General features: G+C 41.5%; 1 protein-coding gene across 2 annotated transcripts; it reads right to left on the reverse strand.

Annotated features, from left to right (window-relative positions):
* Nucleotides 1-1,577: 1,577 nt before the first annotated feature.
* Nucleotides 1,578-15,550, reverse strand: LOC137342795 (borealin-like). 2 transcript variants are annotated; one of them, XM_068006981.1, is made up of 11 exons: nt 15,497-15,550; nt 11,846-11,951; nt 11,158-11,286; nt 9,632-9,672; nt 7,858-7,945; nt 6,244-6,326; nt 4,886-4,959; nt 3,407-3,493; nt 2,969-3,086; nt 2,746-2,832; nt 1,578-1,713 (listed from the first exon to the last, which is right to left on the reverse strand). In XM_068006981.1, exons 2-11 carry the CDS (start codon nt 11,943-11,945, stop codon nt 1,678-1,680), a joined length of 843 nt encoding a protein of 280 aa, XP_067863082.1. In that variant the 5' UTR covers nt 11,946-11,951; nt 15,497-15,550; the 3' UTR covers nt 1,578-1,677. The 2 variants fall into 2 exon arrangements, with proteins under 2 accessions (XP_067863082.1, XP_067863083.1); XM_068006982.1 differs by having other exon boundaries at nt 15,502-15,519.

Below are 15,550 nucleotides of genomic sequence, written 5' to 3' on the forward strand. Positions count from 1 at the left end.
GGGAAGCTTATGGGTTTATCCTAGAAGGATGGGAAACTAGCTGCAGGAGAGTAGGAAACTAGAGGAATAGTGAAGGATTGGGGTAGGAATATGGGAACGCAAAGTAGCCGAGGAGAGAAATGACTGTCTCCTCCCCTTCCTGTTACCCAGAGAGAAGGGGCCAAGACGATAAAGAGAAAGTTAAAAGATAGACGGAATGGGTTTGGGTCTGGTTTGGCAGACAAAATGCACATAATTCAGGTTACATAGGCATATGTCCTAGTTGTAAACAGAAAATAGGAAGAGAATAAGAGTCTCCAAAATTAAAGTCAGAGGTTTTGTGATGGGATATAAACATCTCTGCAAGTAACTGACCTGCTTATATTTTTTTCAGAACCTTGTTATAATTTTCATTTAAACTTCCTTCAAATGTGTACGAATACTTTCGTACTGAGTTCTGCTGAACTGTACTGCCATCTACAGGTGAAATAATGCAACATTTTAGCTGTGCTGCTCCAGCTCCATTCATTTCAATGGAGCTTTATTAAACTTTGGACCTCTAGCATCCTGCTGTGAGCTGATCAGTTTCGTGTGTTAGACATACCGCAGATAGGTTACCACTGGTGTAGTTTTTGGTATGAATACCCAAAATTTGGAGCCAAGATCTACATTCATCAACTCATTGCAGAAGCAGACTACTTTACTTTTTTTTTGTTAAACAGGGTGAATGGATACCACTCTTGTAGAATGTGTTACATTCAAGATGTTTAATATGGCAAAGTTCCTGGTATTTATCCAGCAATTTCTGCAAATAATTTCTTGGGATTATCAAAAAATTAAAGTATTTTTCATCTTTTCCTTCCATCCAACTTGGCTCAAGAGAATGTTTTTTTGAGAAGATTTTTTAAGGCAGGGAGGTGAGGAGGCTTTGAGCAATCCAGAAATGCACAGGAGCTGAAGCAGTAGTAGTGAGGAGTTTAACATTTTAAATACTTTTCCCAGAGGAGCTATGACAGGTTCAGGGGAAAGCCCTATCAGTCTAGTGATATTACCATAACCTATAAGTCAGCGAACACAAGCTCAAATTCCCCAAAACAATGAGAATTTGAATAGTTTAACAAATAAAATCTGGCATCTGTAAAAGTGATCATGAAGCTGTCGGATTGTTGCAAAAACCCAACTGGTTCATTAATGGAAGGAAACCTGATGCCCTTGCTTGGTCGGGCCCATGTGTGACTCTAGTCCCACAAAAGGTGCAGAGGACTCCTAACTGCCCACAGAGGTGGCCTAGAAAGCCACCCAGTTATATCAAACTGCTGACCACCACCACCACCACACCAACTGCAGCAGTTCAAGGTAGGCCACCACCATCTTCTAAAGGGCAACTAGGGATGGGCTATTTACCGGCCTTTAGTATAATAGAATGGTCACCTTTACTTGCTCTGAATGTAGGAAAAAGTTAATTTCACCGAAAAACTTGGTCACATTGTCCTGTTAGAATACAGATGCTGCATGAAATTCAGAGGCAAGAACAGCTTCTTTGTGCACAATAGTTTACTTGAACCAGCAGTTATTGTCATGGATTGTAAAAAACAATATTTATTAGCAAAACAGTTTTATTCACTATCAAACCATATTACAATGACATACTTTAAAGAAAAATTCAGATGAATAGCATTTATTGACATCTCCCAGCTTTCATCGTCTCATCTTCAACATTTCGTTGAGCTGTTGCTACAAAGTAAAAAAATGTATACAAATTAGAATGCCACACTCCTAGTGACATTTATTCCACATTTCTTCTCCCTGACCCCCACTCCATCTACAAAAGTGCATTTAAGATTCATTTTTCTTCTGGCTATAGGAGCAGCAGCCTAAAATATACATTTTTTGACTCCATGCAGGTGTTGGAGTTTACCTCAGCATCCTAGGTTAGCAGATGTGCAGGGGATGGTGAGGTGGGGGGGGGGGTCGGAAAGAGAAAGTTGAAGGAAAAAAGGGAAAATCTTAATGGCTTCCATTTCTGGTCATCTAGCTGCCCCCCCCACCCCCACTCCAAGCCAGAAAATCCATGTGCATAGATCAGATTGGGCTCAGCTGAGCTATACTAACACATCAATAATATGAAGTCAGATTATCAGAGGGTTCCTGTCAAACCACACCCCAGCAACGACTCAACATCTGAAGAGGAAAGTACACTTAAAAAAAAAGGCTTTGCCTTTATCCAATGAGGGTGGCCTATTTTACATGGTGATAAAGTGTTATCCCACATTTTAAAAAGGAATGCCCCACAACTGGAAATTCCTAAATTCATGGGTGGACTCTCCACCCGCCCAGGCACAGAAGAGATCAAATTTCTCTATATAAAAAAACGACAATGGATCGACCTATTTTAATCCGAGCATTCCCCAAGAAGCGCAGAGATATCCTCAGAGACCCCCGTTGATAATAAACTTTTCCCAAGTACTTTACCGTCAACTTTCAGACAGACAATTAATAAACACTGAAGCAGAACCATTGCAAACCAAAGACTGATAACGGAGCTAATTATTTGAAACGTGGCGAACCCAAGAGACATTTTCCAAGTCACTACTGAATATGGAAAATAGTATCAGACATGCACAAAGGTTCGAGAGATTGTGAAGTGCAAGTCTGGCAGAGGATCGCCTTAGTACATTAGTTGTAACTACACCATTATAATGCGATCACTAAGACATACTTAGAAATTCTAACACCCAATACTTAAAGTAATAAAATGGTACTTACAGATAGTTGCTCAAAACTTTTAAATGTCTGGTCGTCCAGTTGAGTTAAATCTGTATTGTTTATTTTGCTGGCCAGAAACTGGATATTCTAAACAATAGGAAAAACTCGATTTAGTCTTTGCAGGAGCAAACAGAACCTAGAAAACTCATCTCAAATGTGCATTCTTAAGCAATCGGCAGTTGCTACAGAAACAATTGCAAAGTCCTCAGTCGGCTCAGCTCACCTGTCCATCCTCAGTCGGGACACTGATGGTCATTTCTTTGGCTTCGGCTAGTGGGCTTCCTGAAAAGCTAAACACCCGCTCCCCCATTTTTCGCAGGCGAGTTGTTGTCTTCGGCAACCTAAGTGAACCATTTACAAAAACAGATGTAATCTCAGCCATGTGGTACAAAATCATTCTGAAACACCATACCAACTAAAACAAATTCTTGCAGCTGCTCGAACCAAGTTTCAAAGCTTTTGTAATCAGAGATAAATGGAAAATTCAAGGTTAATTTTAGCAGGGGGGGGGGGGGGGTTGGGGTAGGGGGGAAAAGCTGCACATCGTACAATTCACATTGATTTTTCAGCAATTGTTTCAGTTTTGATACCAGAATATATATTTACTTCAACTTGTAGAACATATAAACTTTAAATTTTATGGAACATTTAATAAACTGACCGTGAATCAAATTTAGGTGTTATCAGTGGTGTGGGTCCCCATATATCAGTGTTATTTGCAGAACTGAGACCCTTGCTCCTGCTTTTCCTGTACAATTGAAAAGGCACAATTAGTAATGTGAAAATCTATCGAAACAGTTACAATACTGGGATTTGAACCATTCCCCTGCTGCTTTCTCATCTCAGGATACAGAGCCAATACTACATAGAGTCTACAGCACAGAAACATGCCATTCAGCCCAAATGATCTATGCTGGGGTTTAAGCTCTGCAGGAGCCTCCTCCCATCCCTATTCATCTAACCCCATCATAGGCCCTGCAATACTCATGCTTGCATGACCTATACACAACCTAGGAATTTTACTACTTTACAGACCATGGAGCCTACATTCTAATCCAGACTCCACAGTACAAACTTTTCAAAGCTGTCAGTTACATCTTTTGTTTGGGGGACTTCCTAGAAAATCAGCAGTGCAGTGACATGAGTGGGTAATACCAAAAAAGATCTAGGTTTCTGCTTAATAATTAGGTTGTCAATCATAAACCGACAGCAGGAAGGCACCATACTTTCTCCGGCGTCAAAGATTGCAGGCTCTTCATGGCACATCAGGGCAGAAGTTCGAGGCTCCAAGGAAATGCTGCGCAGCTAATCACATCTCAGAGTTCAGACCTGTTTGATGTACCAGGCAGACTGCTGAAATTTTTAAACTTGATCAGTTTAGCACCCCACCATTGACAGAAGATTTTGGCAAGAGACACAGACCATTACATGTCCTTGGGAGGCACTCACCATTACACAATCGTGAACTAGACAACAACTGAAGAGGTTCCAGCAGAAATGAAATAAATTACTACCAGATGTGGGAGCATAATTAATCCCTCTAAATCAACTAGCCAATTCAGAGCATTCTGACTGCCCGGTAGAGGTCGCATACTTGGTAGGAAGCTGCTGATTGTACACACGTCAACCTGGAGGCCACAGCAATATCTTTAACTGTGCTGTGAGGGGCTGCATTATCAAGCCTTTCTGGAAGGCCCAATAAAATACAAGGATGACAATTTGAGCTTAAGCCATTTCCCAGAGGGGATAGAGAGGACACTGCAGTACCGTTTGCAAAACTTACCTTCAAGAGCCTCAGGCTATGTATTGTGACTTCCGAATGAGTTTAGAACCCAGCAGAAAAACTAGACCCAGGAATTATTTTAAAAAGGAGTTGCTTAAAGTGACAACTTGGGATGCATTCCTAGAAGCCACCAAAGGGTATTCTTTGGCTGAAAAACATTTTTAAGCCCAGCTTTACAGTTAGTAAAAGCTTTGATGAAGATCGGTGTTGTGACAACAAAGTTGCTGCAGGTCATGAAAGTGAAAAATCACCAAGACGCACATGTGAATTGGTAAACTCGTCAGCTGTATCAGAAAATTAAACATCAGATTGATCTTCTGTACCAGAAATAAAACATTTTCGGGGGTGAATACTTACCTTCTAGTCCGGGCAGCTGTGACACATGCTGATGGAGGTCTACTTTTAACTGAGAGGGTTGCACCATTTTTACCCTAAAGGGATAATTTAAAAGAAAAAATTAGTTCAGATCAATACTCTAGCAGGACATAGACAATGTCCAAACTTGGGCTGAGAAGTAGTAGGTCACATTTGCACCATAGCCATCTAATAAGACCCAACCACCTCCCCAACCTTCAACAGCACCACAACCCTGGGGATCATCACCACTAACCAAGTTTAACCGGACCAACCATACCAATGCCATGGCTACAAGAGCATGGCAGAAGCTGGATATTCTGCAACTAGTGGCTCACCTCCTGACCCCGCAAAGACTCTCCACCATCTACAAAGCTCAAGTCGGGAGTCTGATGGAATATTTAGCAGGACGGGTGCTGCCCCAACAAAGCTCAAGAAACAAACACCATCCACAATAAGCAGTTAGCTTGACTGGTATCCCGACAACTGAACTCAATATTCATCCACCACTGGCACATTATGGCTGCAGCATTATTTACAGGATGCACTGCAGCAACTCACCGAGGTTACTTTAACAGTACCTCCCAGCCCATGACCTCTACCACCAAGAACAGCAATGTCCAGGGTATTGACCAAGCCACAAATCATCTTTATTTGGACACATCACTGTTTCTGGATCAATATCCTGGAATTTCCTGCATAACACCATCATGGGAGCACCTGCCGTGCAAGGACTGCAGAGGTTCAAGGCGGCCCCCCCACCAAAAGGCTAAAAAAAATTGCAGGGACTGGTAAGCACTGAATAGGCTGCTCTCAAATAAACAGAGGTGCACTCCTGAAATACTGAAGAGATTTCTTCCCACATGTGGGAACACAAGCACACATTAGAAAGATTTTTAGTTTCTTTGTAAACCTTGTTCTCCACAATTGAAATCTACAAGCCCGCACTCAATATATAGCAGAGAATAAGTGAGACCTAAAACAAATCAATCCCAGAAACAGGTTTATTTGAACCAGACTGAAGGTCACTGAAGATTGCAATTTGATTTCCTTTAAGTTTGAGCTGACCACTAACTGATACTAACACCACTCGAGTACAGAACATGAGGAAACCCAATCTCCTTCCCCATTCTCCCAGTTTTGCAAAGTAAACACACACATTTATACATTAAGAATGAGAATTGCAGTTTTAAATTTGCTAGTCAATAACCCACTTGCATTGTGCAGATTTGCATTGACTCACTGATTTTACCATTTTATCAATAACAGATTAATTATTCCCCCTCCTCCCAATGGTGCAAAACATCACTGGCAACCAGTAAACAATAACTAGTTAAAAGATTTTTTATAAACACACTAACCTTTCGGAACATTTTGGTCAATGGAGGAAGATTTTCAGCTTCACTCACAACCGTGTCAGGGTCATTCTTAGTTTTGTGTTTACCTGTAGGGAATGAGTTTCAAATTAAAACATTTACAAATATTTACTTCATACATATACAAAGAAAGAAAGAAAAAGAGGAGAGGAAAAGATGGCCAGGCCTATTCATTGCTCACCCTATCCATTAGGCAAAGCGTGTTGGGCATCACCTCTCCTAGCTCTAGTAATGCTAACTCCTGGGGAAGACAGAGGAAAAAAAGCACTGAGATCGGACCTGGGACCCTTCAATATTTGGGTGTCTAACTTGTAGTCCTGGCAAGCCAGTCCAATTTGCACTTCCGTTTCTTATCTGCTGGTTTGTCCTGTTTAGGATACGGTTAACCTGAAGCTCTGGAAAGGGCTGCTTTTTGCACTTTTGCCTCATGGTGGAAAAATGTTAAGAACAAATTTGCATTTATACAGCACCTTTCACAACCTCAGGACATCCCAAAGCACTTTACAGACAATTAAGTACTTTTGAAGTGTAGTCACTGTTGTAATGTGGGAAATGCAGCAGCCAATTGGCGCAAAGCAAGCGCCCACCAACAGCAATGAAATAAAATGACCAGATGATCTGTTTTAGTGATGCTGGTTGAAGAGAAAACTCCCCTGCTCTTCTTTGAATAGTGACATGGGACTTTTTTACATCCACCTGAGAAAGCAGATGGGACCTCGGTTTAACGTCTTATCCAAAAGAAGGCACCTCCGACAGTGCAGCAAGCCCTCAGTCCTGCACTGGAGGGTCAGCCTAGATTATGTGCTCAAGTCTCTGGAGTTCAATCAGAACACAAAGATCGGTTAGCATCAGCAACTTGATATGAAAGCTAATAGGAGCCTGTGGCTCATGATTCCACAGTACACACCTACATGATCAGCAAAAGCAAAAAGCTTGGACACCTTTGGTTGTGTATTCAGCCTCTATGGGTCCAGAAGGGGCAGTGTTTCATTTCCTCTGGCAGTGCCGATTAACACTGCTGTAAAATTGCTTTGTGGACTATTCTAATACAATCCGTAACTAATTTTAAATAAATGGGTAAATTGCATTACAAGAATTACGCAAACAAATTTTACACAAATAAATCAGTCACTGCCAGAGGAAATCAGGCTCCTCATTTTGGACTGGGGGTTAATTTACAAGTAGTCAGCTTTTCACTTAAGCAGAAAACTAAAGGCTTTACAGCAAGAGAGTGAAATGAACAGGACTGTATTTGAGTTATAATTTAATTGGGCATTTTCAAATAATTTTCTTGACTTTCTTTCTAGGAAACTTTGATACAGAAAAAGACACCCAAATACTGGTCAGCCACATTACTATGGCGCATTATTGAAATTAATGGTTTGGAAGGGCAATATATTGTACTAATATTTAACACCAGATCGCTGCCCCCCAGATGCATCTCACGAGCAATAAAGCACTGTGCCATCAGTGATAATACATTGTCAGATGCCACATTTGTAGGTCCAATATTTTCCAATAAATGCATGCATTTTACACTAGAAAGTTAAATAATGTGTCCACAAATTAACATGACAATAATGGTTGTACCAAGCTTACGTTTTTTGGTAGTCTTCAGCTGCGCGGCATCTTTCAAAATTTCAGACTCCATGGCGTCAACTTCCAAACAGGCAGCATTAATACGTTTCTGTAGCAAAGATACTTATTAGATTAGATACAGCAGGAGAACATGTTCAAGTCCAGAAACTGATTAGACATTTCATATAAAAAAGATTCCCAAGGAGATAAATTCTTAAAAGTAACCAGTTTGCAATTTTCAAATAGGACAGTAGTCATTTTTATTTCAAAAACAGTAGATTTAGAATAAATTAAAGCTATTAACTGCTTTGATTTATGGCTGTTTTCTTGTACAAGGTTATCAGTTTTAAAATTGCAGCTCTATGGTCTTCTAGGTATAGTGGAATTTAACAAAAACACACTAATACTTATCTAATTGTCTGAGAACAAGCTAAAAATTGAAACGAGCCAAGACATCGTAAGACACTTTAACCAGGATATCAATTCATTCATTTCCTTTTCAATAAGTCATGGGAATAAGTCATAAGTAGGTCATTCAGCCACCTCCACCCCCGAGCCTGAGCCGCTATTCAATTAGATCAGGATAATCTGCACCTCAACTCCATTTATCCATATCCCTTGTTACCCTTACCTAACACCCGTCAATCTCAGTCTTGAAAGCTCCAATTGACCCCCAGCGTCCACAGCCTTTCAGGGGAGAGAATTCCAGATCGCCACTTCTCTGTGCAAAAAAGCACATCCTGATTTCACTCCTAAATGTCCTAGCTCTAATTTTAAGACTGTGCACCCTTGTTCTGGATTCCCCCACTAGAGGAAATAGCGATTTTATGTAACCTGCCCTCAATTAAATCCTGGTACCATTCTGGTGAATCTGCACCATACTCCCCTTCAAGGCTCACTTCCTGAAGTGCAGTGCCCAAAGCTGAACGCAATACTCCAGATGAGGTCTGACCAACGAAAGCATAACTTCTTCCCCATTGCATTCCCCTGTGTCAGAAATCATTTAAATTCAAAAAAGTCATCGGGAATCAATTGCATTATTAATTTTATTAAACCAGGAAGGGACTCCTCATCCAGCTGGCTCCAGCATATTATCTGGTTTTGGCCATTGTGACAGGCATAAGTGAACCCACCAAGTTTATCACTGCACCGAGTGTTGTTGGGACAGCACAGACGAGTTTGCATAGCAGAGCCACGGCTAAATTGTTGCTGTGACTGGGTAGGAGGAGAGTTACTCTGCTCAGTCTTTTTAAAAATGGATTGTCAGTGGTATGTTTGCCAATACTGTGGTTCATTATCAACAGTGCAGATTAAAGTTTGCTACTTCTCTAACTAAATCCTGTATAAAAACTGTACCCAAAATCTTCACATTTAAAGTTTTATTCCAAGCTTTAAATTTCTGATCAACTTCAATAGAATACTATCCAAAGTGCAATGTGACCAAGGTAATTAGATGTCAACACAAAAATACTTTTAAATTTTTTTTCAAATGAAAAGACTTCCATCTGTTAAACTATTATGTACTTCAGTACATTTTCACAGATAATAATTTGACTCCAGTTTTACTGGTGCATTGTGTATTATACAGCTCATTCTCGCAAGCATGCTATAATCTAGAACATCCGTAGTCTGTATGGCTCAGTACCAAACCAGTAAACCATCTGGAAGTCGGACACTTAACCTTTCTGGAAGGGCATTATGTTGCATTACGATTTTACTTTACACTTAGCACCCAGAACTCTCACTTGTATAGTGAAAGACATTTGATTTGACAAGATCAGAAAAAAAAACTTACTTGTTCAACTTCTGCCACTGCCTCTACGCTTCCACCCATGGCTTTAAGAAAAAAAAAGTTCTCTTAAAAATAGCAATAACATATTTAGCCAAGGATACTGTAATGCTGTGAGGTGCTTGTCTCCCAGCCAGAAAGTCCAAATTAAACTAAAATTTAAGACCTAGAACTGCCAGTTCCTTAAGTTGACCTCATTTTATCAGTTTCCTAAAAGAATTTGCATCTGTACCTTTCATGTCATCAGGATGTCTCAAAGTGCTTCACATGCAATTAATTACTTTTTCAAGTATAGTGCATGTTTGCCTAAGCAATAGTAACATTAAGGTCCCACAAACATCAAATGAGATAAACAGTCCATTCAGCTGTCTTGGTGGTGTTGGGTTGAGGGATAAATGTTGCCGGAACATTGGGAGAACTTCCCGGCTCTTCATCAAATGGCACTATGGAACGTTCAATAGGGCCTCAGCTTAACATCCCATTAGAAAAAAGGCCCGACCAACAATGTAGCACTTCCTCAGTACTGTATTGAAGTGGCATCTTAGATTACATGCTTAAGTCCTGGAGTAGAATTTGAACCAGAGACCTTTTCCTTTTGAGGTTACAGAGAATTATAGTTCAGTGGTTGCACGCTCAAGAATGGAGATCTATTTTAGGGGGAGAAAAATAGGCATGGGAAGTGGTCTGGGGGACTCAACAGCAACTAGATAACAGACTCTCCAAACCCATTTCATTCCATCATTTGAACCCAACAATACTTAATGCTGTACCACCCAATTACCTCCATTATTTCAACATCCTTCAGTCATATTGCAACAGATACCTGGGAACTTGTTGTTAAACTTAACATGCTGGACTATTAAAGACAGGAATTAACTAGTGTCATTTTAAGCTTCAGAGCTGTTGCAGGAAAATAAAACATGTACATCTACTGAAAGAAACACGTTTATTTCTAATCCTTGCAAACTAATTTGTAGGATTTTACCATAAAACGTCCAAATCTTGCTGCTTTTATGCACTTCAGTACACCTTTCAAAATCTTGAAAACATTAACCTAGAAATACAATGTCCAAGATCCAGCACACAAATAGATTTCAATACCATGCATCTTTTAAAGACTTTTGGCCTAAATTTTAAAAGTTACTTCCATTAAAACAATAGCAAATGCACAAAATGGAACCATTTCCTTCCTTACCCCCTAAAAGTTAAAATAAAGTGGCTCAGAAAAACTGGAGGGAGATGCTTTAACTTCACTTCCCATTCCCAAATCAGCTATTTTAGGACCCTTATGACCATTCCAAGCTCTGGAGAAAGTGACCATTAAGGCCAAAGGAGAAATGTCCTATAAATGCCCAGAGGCGTGATTAAAATGGAGTTTTGTGCAAATACGACAGGGTTAATGTGCTAAAGTTTCTGGGCCTCAACTGAAAAAAAAATCAGAAAATTACAGCCCCAATTCCTCTGTGCGAGGGCCCCAGTCTATTTCATGCTTGTACTAGTGAATAGCAGATACAGGGGGAACAATGTCTTACCAAGGTAATCCAGGTAATTCATCTGTCTAACAGCCAGTGGAAGTTTCATAATTGCACGGCTGTAATGAGCATCTACTGTGATGAGAAGATTGTGCAATGCTTTTTCCATTTCTCTCTTTCGCCGATCAACTACAGGAGAAAAAAAGTCACAGCTCAGACCAGCAAACATTAAGTGCAATTACAGACCGACAAATTAACCGACAAAAAAATCCCCAACTTTACCAATGAGCTTTTTTTTCCCCCGAAGGGAGACAAGAACGGAGAAAATAGGGAATAGACACAAATATTGTTCAGAGGCTGTCTGACAAGAAAATGTATCAATTAATTAACACACACACAGGAATCAAATAAAAACAGAAAATGCTGGAAACACTCAGGAGGTCAGGTAGCATCAGTGGAGAAACAAAATTAATGTTTCAGATCGATGACCTTTCATCAGAACTAGAACCAGCAGGCTGAAAGTCATCTCCACATAGGCATCAACTCCTTTTGTAAGCAGAGAAACAGAGTAAAGACAAACAATAATACAAAGAACTAGGAGTGGGAGACAAGCAAAAGAGACTTACAGGAAGAGGGGACACAGAATGAACAAGTTTAAACAAAAGAGCAGAAAATCAGGGAGAACTGAACGGCACTGTCTATAAAGATTTCTTTTACAGCTATTACTGTACAGTTAACAACATACTACCTTCAATGTCAAAATCCTTCAGGAAAGCTTGAAGCTTTTCATGCTTCTTTAATTCCAGTGTATTATTTTTGCGACCAGTTGCTTTCCGCTTTGAAGGCATTTTTCCCTGAAAGAGAGGAATTGAACACAATGTGATACAGTATTCGAGTCAAGGGACTGCCAGTGTGCCTGCTTCACATGCTGAAAAGGATTAATGCTAAATAAAATGTTCCAAGAACAAAAAAAAGCATTCAGATTTACCTTCCCCCCCCCCTTTTAAAATCCAGATATCAGAGTTTTGAGCCAGCATGTCCTCTATGTTAATCCAATGTTTTGAAAGGTTAGCACCATTACTCTTGGTTGACAAAGGCTGTAGCAGCCATAGTTCATTAACTTAATTATATGAACTAGTTTCGTTCCATCAGAAGTTTTTGGTACATTTCCTGTAACAATGTTGCAAAATTAAGAAAGGCAACAGTTGCACCTTGGGATTATACGAGCTTCTTCCTCCAGCCTCCCAAAATCAGGTCAACGTGAAGCTCCCTGGGTCAGTGAGCTTGATGTTGAAATGATTAGGAGTGGGGCAGGAAGCTCAGACACCAGAGGGAGGCAAGTTAATATTGGTTGCTTGTGTGCCTTTAAGGGTTTATTTACACTACAACTGAATCAGTAAACTTCACACCAATGCCACAGTTGCAGTGTAAATGCAGCCTGAATCCAGTCAGGACCTGATCCAACACTACAGGGCAATTCCCAGGAATGCTGACTGATTGTCATAAACTTACACTTTTCTACTCTAAGTCAATAATGCTTTTATGCTGCCAGTGCAATATTCTTAATTCCTCACTTCAAATCGCTCTCGAAGTGACAATACCACAGCCAAGTGTTAGCACTCAAAATACTCTCAAAACAATGTAATTTGAACAGCCAACACCAAGAGTCGAATTGTGCCGTTGGCTGTTTTCCAGCAAGTACAAGAATTTCACTCACTAACCACTACACTTTACTGAAAACCCAGCAACAACCTTGTCTTTAATTTAATGGTAGTTAGCAACATCCCAGCAGACCCATGTAAGTACCGGTCATTACAAGCCAACCATCTACACTCTTATCAATACAAAACAGGAGGCAGGGGCCATAGCAGTACTAGCAGCTGAATTTGAGGCATCCATACCAGAGTTCAGTAGTGATACAGTGGGCCCTACATGTTTCCCCAGTGTGTGTTAGCACTAATACCCTTAGTCTCCATCCAAAGAGACCAAGGAGGATGAAAACAGCAAAGATGGAAGTTGATAGCTGTAAGATTGGGAGCTCCTGGATGTGATTTCAAAGGGTTATCCATTCAAGATATGGGACACCTCAGGTGAAGGCAATGAAGTCCAGGAACAAAGTCTAGGGAATCTTCACTTCACTAGATGTTTCCTCAGTCTCCTGCAAGCTCACTTACAAGAGTTCTCAAAGTGCCTCTATAGCAAGGTGGTGAATAGAAGGTAGGAAGGAAAGAAAGGGTGGTTTACCAGAGGCTACTTTACAATAGTGACACACGTTTACTTAAGCACAGCGCATTGCACGATGAGCTGCAATTCCCTCCAGTTCAAGTCTGGGAAGGCTGAAGACACCATCTCCAGATCCTACCACAAACTCTGTACCCTTACCAGCAATTCTATTGCCCCCCCCCACCCACCCCATCCATTGTCTCAGGCTGAGTCAGACTGTTTGCCATCTCGCTGCCCTAGTCAACCACGAGCTAAGCTTCCGACCCTATATCCTCTCCATCACAAAGACCACCTACTTCCACCTCCATAACATCACCCACCTTCCCTCTTCCATGCCTTCGTCACCTCCGGACTTGACTATTCCAATGCTCTCCTGACCAGCCTCCCATCCTACACTATGTAAACTTCAGCTCATCCAAAACTCTGCTGTCGGTATGCTATTCCTCACATCCCACTCACCCACCATCCCTGTACTTGCTGGCCGACAATGGTTCCCCAACACCTCCAATTTAAAAATCTCACCCGTGTTTCAATCCCTCCATGACCAAATCCTTCCCTATATGTGTGCAATCACCCACCCGCCAAATTCTCCATGCCTCTGATTCAAGATTTTTGTGCATGCCCTCTCCCTTCGCCCCGTTGATGGCCATGCCTTTAGCCATCTAGGCCCCACACTCAAATTTCCCCCATAAATGCCACTACCGCTCCACCTTTAAGACCCTCCTTAAAATCCATCTTTGACCAAGCTTTTGGTCACCCCTCCGAATATCTCCTTTGGCTCAGCATCTATTTTTGTTAAACTGAGCCTCTAAGATTCACCATGGGACATTTTTCTAAATTAAAGGCTCTGTATAAATGTAAGTTGTTGTACAGGTTCATGTAACTACAGTGCACAATTAGCACAAACTAACATCCTACCTTTCCCACCCAGCTCAGGTAGAGCAGGGTCATAGGGGTGGTGAAGAGGGAAAGAACAAAGGGGAGAGAAAGAGTAGAAGCACAAGGAGAAAGAGTAGTGCAATAACACAGAGTTTGCCTACCTAGGTGGGAAAGCAGTAGGCCAATGACTAGTCACCACTGGGATTAAATCAGAGACAAAAGTGGGAGACAGACAAGTTGTTATTAGCACAGCTTCGGGTAAGAGATAGCATGAGAATGAAAGCAGCCACCTCACTAGAAAAGAAGAGCCCATAGCGTACCCACAACACAGGCCACAACATTCCCACAAAGGGGGATAACTGTCACTCAACAGTTCTGTTGAAGGGTCTCTGCTCAAACCATCACCTAGCTTCTTTCTCTTCAGTAAAGAGTGACTTTCAGTATTTTCTGTTTTCATCTCAATGATGAAAATGTCACTCAAGGTATTCAGTCAGTAGGCAAACTGGGGCAAATATTTATTGCCAGTCTGACTCTGCATGCACACACCTAATCTCTCTCCCCTCCCACCAATACCAGCCCTGAACACATCTCTTCTCTTCTCCCCCACAAGAGATTCACATCTCCTCTCTATCCAACCCCAAGACTCACCAGAGAAAAACGTGCATTTACATAGCACTTTTAACATAGGAAAACATCCCTAGGCACATCACAGGAGCATAATCCAACAAAAATGGATGTGTCAAAGAGAACAGGTGATTAAAAGTTTGTTCAAAGAAGTAAGTTTTAACAAGAGCCTTAAAAGGAGGAAAGAGAAGCAAATGCAGGGTTAGGACTGCGAGGGGTGTGTGTGTGTGGGGGGGGGGGGGGGCGGTGTGGACATTGACTTGCTAGGCCGGGGTGGGGGGTGGAATGCAGCAGAGGCAACTGAACAGATGATCACAATCTAAATGACAAAGTCCATGAGCTCCTTGCACATGTTGTGGGCGGCGGGGGCAGGGGTGGAGGGCGGAGGGGTTTAAGGAGATGATTGATAGTGGAGAGAAGCCTGGGGGGGTTTCTTTGCACCCCAGGATAATCCTGGAGTAGTGAGCACCGCCTCTGCCCAGACACTTGAGCCATTCCTACCCCTCCCTCCGTGACCCTACACCCTCACCGACCGCTTCCAGCAGTGTAACAAACTCCGGGTCTACATCGCAGCTGCTCCAAAAAAAGACACGCCGAACAAACCTCTTCAATCAGAGAGCCAGCACCAAGCGCTGTTAACGTTACTCGGATATTAAAAGCGCCATTTACTCACCTCACCTTCTCGCTGCAGCCTTCGCCCAGCGCGCTCCGACAGTTTAAATTTCAA

Source organism: Heptranchias perlo, chromosome 26, assembly GCF_035084215.1.
Source record: "Heptranchias perlo isolate sHepPer1 chromosome 26, sHepPer1.hap1, whole genome shotgun sequence".
NCBI classification, from domain to species: domain Eukaryota; kingdom Metazoa; phylum Chordata; class Chondrichthyes; order Hexanchiformes; family Hexanchidae; genus Heptranchias; species Heptranchias perlo.

Excerpts from the sequence above, each read along its gene's own strand:
- LOC137342795 (XM_068006981.1), bottom strand. The coding sequence starts at position 11,945 with ATGCCTTCAAAGCGGAAAGCAACTGGTCGCAAAAATAATACACTGGAA. Across the intron at positions 11,287-11,845 it reads GAAGGATTTTGACATTGAAG|TTGATCGGCGAAAGAGAGAA; the intron begins GTAGTATGTTGT and ends TTTCTCCTGTAG. Across the intron at positions 2,833-2,968 it reads TCCCGACTGAGGATGGACAG|AATATCCAGTTTCTGGCCAG; the intron begins GTGAGCTGAGCC and ends CCTATTGTTTAG.